Below are 6,233 nucleotides of genomic sequence, written 5' to 3' on the forward strand. Positions count from 1 at the left end.
ACACATACACACGCGCGCACACACACACGCACGCACACACACACACACACGCACGCACACACACACACACACACACAGAGACGCACACACGCACGCCACCCTTCCCCACACCCACTGTCTGGCTCGCTCGCTGTCTTGGCTATATTTTTCTGTGTGACGTGCGCGTGAACGAGAGCTGTAATCATTCTATCGCATCGTGAATAAGCGCCACTGCTGTGCTGCTAGCGTCATCGTTGACGTCGGCGTCACCGGCTTGATTAACATCCAGTTCCAGTGGGTTTTAGAAGCGCACATACACATCTCATACATCCTCTCGCAGCCTCCATAATCCTCATGTGGCCTCCAACATCCCCTCATCCAACCGCATCTTTCTGCACTCCGCATCCTCGTATCCTCCTTGAGTCTTCAGAACCCCCCCAGCATCCTCTTCTAGCCACCCGCTTCCTCCCGCGTCTTCCTATAGCATTCAGCATCCTCCCGCATGTTCGCTCATCATCTCATATCCTCCCTCATCTTCCCTCATCCTCTCTTCTCCCTTGGTATCCTTTTGTATCATTCTATAAATCCATCCGACCGTACAGACAAAGAATGGCATTTGATGCTATTTGTTTACGTCGATATATGGTTTCCCGGTGATATGAGAGATGGCTTGGCTGCGGTCACTGCTTAATAGGCACATGACCACCGTGCCCATCCTAAGTACTGATCAAGCGATTTCCTACGTAAGTCTTCCTATGTGGGTGCCTGTGGGTGATCATGCGTGCGTGCCCGCGTACGTGCGTATGTTACCGGTGCATACAGCGGTGACTGCCCGCGTGTGTGATTATTATTCATTTGGGTTTTTATTACAATAATTTCCCCATGACAGCTTTTCTGTTAACGAAGTGAAGCCTTGATTGATGAAGCCCTCTACACGTACACGTAGAAAGCAAGCTGTGGGTAACAAAGCAGCAGCACGGTGTCAATGCTCGAACTAATAACATGATCGTAATAGCATGAAATCGTAATGTGCACACAAGAAACGATGGGGGAAGGGGGACAAACGCATACGTGTGAGGGAGAGACAAGCGGGTGCGTTGGAGTGGTGAAGGTGCGCTCGCGTGGTTGAGGGAGGAACTAGTGTGCGTATATGAGGAAGGGAGGAATGGGAGAGGAGGAAACGAGCGTACGCGTGGCGGAGAGAGGAGCGAGTCTGCGATTGGGGGAGTGGGAACGAGACCACTCATAGGGGAGAAAGGAACGAGCGTACGCGTGTGTGAGGGAGAAACGAGCGCACGCGAAAGGGATGGTAACGACTCTAAATATGGGAAAGGAGTTTGCTTTTGACTGAGGGAAGAAGGCGTTTGCGTTTGTGGAGGGAGGAACGAGTGTCTGTGTGTGCGGGGAGGGGGCGGGAGCGCGCTTCTCTCGGAAGATTAGGATTAGCGAGCGTGATCGTTGCGCAGGGAAGCCGATGCAACAAACAAACGCTAATTCTACACACCCGTCATGCGATACTGGCGAACGAAAGTTCATCCATTTTCATCAGAACATTTTCCGCAGTCATCTGTAGTTCTGCGTGCGTTCCCGGGAGCGTCGTGCGTGTGCGTGCGTAAGTGTGCGTGCGTACGCGCACGCGCGTGTGTTGTGTGCGTGAGTGTGTGTGCGTGCGTGAGTGTGCGTGCGTGCGTGAGTGCGCGTGCGTGCGCGCGTGCGTGTGCGTTGTGTGCGTGAGTGTGCGTGCACGTGCGCGAGTATGTTTGCGCGCACATGCGCGAGTGTGCCTGCGCGTGCATGAGTGCGCTCGTGCGTCCGTGGGTGCGTACCGTGTGCCCGTGCGAACTGACTTGTTTCTGTGTTTCACCACCAGAGCGCGCCGGAGTCGCCGATCAGCGGACCTAAGAGCCCGTCGAGTTTTCCGACGATGGAGGCGCAGCTGAAATACGAGAACGAGAAGCTAAAGATCGCGCTCGCACAGAGGTGAGCCAGCCAATCACGCTTCAGTAAATAAGTGGCGTAGCCAATCACGATAGTGTAAATGATGTCGCAGCCAATCACAATGCTGTAAATCGTGTCGCGCCAGCCAATCATGTAGACGAGCATGTTGTGGTGAACCACATGACTAGCCGCCGATGGCGCACTTTTGTTTTGGCGAAACAGCACATTACGTTTGCTCTCTCTCCATTTTCTCGTCATGATGCAGTCATTTTATTTCAGACATATCATTTGTTGTTTATATGATCTCCGATGATATTATCGTCACTTCCAAATCTGTCCATCCACTTTATCATATCACTCGTCGTAGTTAAGTCAAGCAGCTATGGTGCGTGGTAAATACAGAATCGGCCATTCTCTGTGCCTGGGACGAACCACAAGCTTCTGGAAACCCGCCAATCGAATCCCACGGCCGCGGCAGCTTCTGCCATAGTCACGTTACGTCACGCCTACGCAATCCACTTGCATTTTCTCTCGAAATCTCTTCCGGTTTTCTGATCCACATCAGAGCGATCGTATTAGCGTACTATCTAATCTCTCTACTCCACGTCGCTCCCTCTGCGTCGTCCGGCGATTACCCAGAGGGCGCCACGGCTCACGGGGCGTCGTCATCGGCCAGGAGCCACTCCCCGTCGCACCTAGGGGGCGCCACAGCGGACGCGACATCACTTTTCTCTCTTCCCATGGGAGGGCGCGGCACCTATTCGACGCAGCACTGTCCCTCTCTCCCTCAGGGTTCCCACGATGCTATGTGCAGCCCGTCCGTTCACCCAGTAGTAGACTCGTGTGCGATGACGTAGCCAGGGGGCGCCCTGCCACTGTCGTCTGTGTAATTCCCCGCGATGCTTTCGGCGCAGCTCGGCGAACGCGAAGAAGTGGGAGGTGGAGCTGCAGACGCTAAAGAACAACAACGCGCGGCTGACGGCGGCGCTGCACGAGAGCACGTCCAACGTCGACGAGTGGAAGAAACAGCTGCAGGCGTACAAGGAGGAGTGCGCCACCCTCCGCTCACAGGTACGTGGGTGAGAGAGAGAGAGAGAGAGAGGAGGAGGGAGAGGGGAGGAGACCGAGGAGGGGGCCGATGCGCGCAGGATAGGATCGAACACAGTTGCAGGCGTACAAGGAGCGAGTGCGCCACCCTCCGTCACAGGTACGTGGGGTGAGGGAAGAGAGAGAGGAGATGAGGGAGCGAGGAGGAGAGGAGGAGGGGGGAGGAGGGGAGAGAGGAGGAGGGATGGAAACAGCAGCAGGCATACAAGGAGGAGTGCGCTACTCTCCGCTCACAGGTACGTGGGTGGGAGAGAGAGAGAGAGCGCGAGAGAGAGAGGGGAGGAAGAGGAGGAGGGGAATGGGAGAGGAATGAGAGGGGGAGAGGCGGAGAGGAGGAGGAATGAGAAAGGGAGCGGGAGATATACAGCTGCAGGCCGACTAGGAGTAGTGCGCCACCTTCCGCTCACAGGTATACGTGGGTGAAAGAGAGAGAGAGAGAGGAGTGGAAGGGGAGAGGGGGATGAATGAGAGAGGGAGCGTGAGATAGACATATGAGGAAAGCGCCAGCTACTGCTCACAGGCACGTGGGAGAGAGGGGAAGGGGGAGGAGGAAGATGGGAAGAAGGAGAAGGAGAGAAAAAGCTGCAGACCCGAGGGAGACGAGAAGCTGCGGAAAAAGCTGCAGGATTTGAAGTAACAATGCGGCAGCATCTGCTCACATGCATGTGGGAGAGAAGGAGGAAATTTAAAAGAAAGGGAGGGGGAGAGGAAGTGGGAGGCAATCAGCTGCATGCTAATTAGGCGAAATGTGCAGGTATGTGGGATAGAGAGGAAGAAGAAGGGGAAGAGAGAATTGATGGGAGGAAGCTGGGAAGGCCCAGCCCCATGCCTTTGCTTCCAGGTATCTGTGCGCTAGGGAGAGTGGAGTGGGATACGAATTGTTAGGGAGTGAAAAGTGAGTCAGCAAGAAAGAATTATGGGGTACAACAAGGGAGATATATTTTGTAGTAATAAATATTGAGATGGTTAAGGGAGGGAAAATATAAGAATGCAGGAATCGTGCGAAGGTATTATTTACAGACAACCGCAGATGATACGCGGTGTAGTTAAAGGGATAGTAGACTAGGATTTTACTGCATACAACTGTACTTACTGTGTAACAAATCGTCTATACCTACACGTATTTGTTACCAGATACCTAATTTAGTTGTTATAATTAATTACACATCAACGCTACGAAATTTGAACGGCGCCATGACACCCGCGACCGTGCTGCCACCCCGAAAACGTTGCGTATTTGACCATTTATTTTGCACGTTACAGACCGAGGGTTAATCACAAAAGTGCAATTATATTTATACCTAAATGCTATTTATCCATATTATAACTGAAACTATATGTCGTTTATAAGATATTACAATCCTTTTGCTTTTAAATTAATAAATAAGAAACACCCCGCTCTTGTAGGCCCTAGCGTGTAACCAGTTGGTTTGTCGCGAACTATCAAGATCGTGCGCTTTGATGGCGCGCACCGTGTTGTAACCAACTGAGTCGTTAGTTTAAAACCTTTCTTTAATAATATTTCATATGGTTGAAATCCATTAAAGGACTGTTTGATGGTAGCGAATTTTACCTGAATTAATTAAATAACCCTAGAATCCTCGATAATATGATTCCCTTTAACCATGTAGTTCCCTACTGACACTCACAAAATCTGCCATCGTATCGGAAACAACGCACCAAATTAAATAATTTAAGTATCACCGTGTCTAAACAGTTCGAACGGGCTGTAATTAATAAACACGTGGACTTCGTATTTATATATTACTGATGTTCGACTGTACGCCGATTTCAGCTTTCGTTAGGCCTGCAGTATACGTGTTTCGCAATTTTACTCACTTTAGCCGGAGAAACGCAATCGAGCGCAAATGCAACTTGTAATTACTCCACTCATCTATCGCATAGACGCTGGGGGCCCCCGCAGAGATGAAGAGACATAATGATGAGAATAGAAGTAAAGGAGAGGAGAAAAAGAAAGTTGAATGGTGAAAGGGAGAGAGGTTTAGGCTATAAAAAGAAGTAGTACATAAAAGTATAGGATGAGAAGGCAAAGAAAAAGAGGAAGAGGAAGGAATGAAAGGAGGAAGTGGGGAGGCTGAAAGGAGACAGGAGAGGAGGAGGTAGGAGGAGAGGAAAGAAGTTGACGGCTAAACATGCTGATGACGGCGACGACAGAAGCGCTAATACGAATAGAATTTATGCCTACCACTACTCACCCTGCTAATCCTCGTGGTCGCTAATTGCAAACGCTGTCGCGGTTCCTAAGCCGCATCTCATCGTTAGCGATGACAGCGCGGACTAACACAAGCAATATCGCACACTGCTTCTGCGCTCCTACACACGCCCAGCCCGACGCTTAATACACCGCAGGTGCAGCTCAGTCACGACGCTAAAGTACCATCGCTACGCACGCAGTTGCACGCAGTCCATGCTAGTGCAACGCTAAGGCTACCTAGTGCACGCTAGTACCAATGGATAGCCAGCACCGCCTAGTGCACACGCATACGTCCTCAGCCAGTGCAACCGACTTAGCGCAACGCCCCAAAACCTACCCCTGCACGCTAGCTCCATGCGTAAGTCACGCCAATAACGTCCAAGCTAGCGCACGGCCATAGCTGCACGCTACAGCCATGTCTAGTGCAGACCCGAGACACGACTAGCTCCAATGCTAATGCGCACCGCTATGCACGCCTAAGTCCCATCTGCTAGTTGCAGACCTACGCACGCTAATATCACGCTTAAAGCCATGCTAACGGCCACAGCTGAGTGCACACTATCCATGCAGTCCCGACACAACGCAGCGCACTCAACAGCTAGTGCACGAACTAGTCCATGCTAGCGCACAAGCGCTATCCCTGCTCAGCCGCCACGCCTAGTGCACCGCCATAAGTCCCAATGCTGTTCGCACGCTAGTCCATGCATGCACGCTAGTGCACGCTAGTCCATGCTAGTTGCAGCACGCGTGGCGCACGGCTATCACGTCTAGTTCCATCTAGTGCACGCTGTCCATCTAGTGGGCACGCTAGTCCATGCTAGTCATCTCAGCCCCGCACGCTCAGTGCAGCGCTTAAGTCCATGCTAGTCCATGCTCAGGCGCACGCTAGGCACGCTAGTGCCATGCTAGTAACAAACGATAGTCCACCTGCTAGTCCACGCTAGTGCACACTAGTCGCTGTGCTAGCACATACTAATAGACAGTAATAGCACAC

At 51.8% G+C, this 6,233-nt stretch overlaps 1 protein-coding gene across 4 annotated transcripts in view; it reads left to right on the top strand.

Annotated features, from left to right (window-relative positions):
* The window catches only part of LOC106804929 (homer protein homolog 2-like), a 110,549-nt gene that overhangs the window by 83,103 nt on the left and 21,213 nt on the right, over positions 1 to 6,233 (top strand). For all 4 annotated transcript variants that reach the window (XM_014806357.1, XM_014806340.1, XM_014806348.1 and 1 more), the window contains 2 exons: positions 1,850 to 1,959; positions 2,832 to 2,988. In XM_014806357.1, coding sequence (XP_014661843.1) covers positions 1,850 to 1,959; positions 2,832 to 2,988 — 267 coding nt within the window. The remainder of the gene's footprint in view (positions 1 to 1,849; positions 1,960 to 2,831; positions 2,989 to 6,233) is intronic.

Source organism: Priapulus caudatus, unplaced genomic scaffold (assembly GCF_000485595.1).
Source record: "Priapulus caudatus unplaced genomic scaffold, Priapulus_caudatus-5.0.1 Scaffold5, whole genome shotgun sequence".
NCBI classification, from domain to species: domain Eukaryota; kingdom Metazoa; phylum Priapulida; class Priapulimorpha; order Priapulimorphida; family Priapulidae; genus Priapulus; species Priapulus caudatus.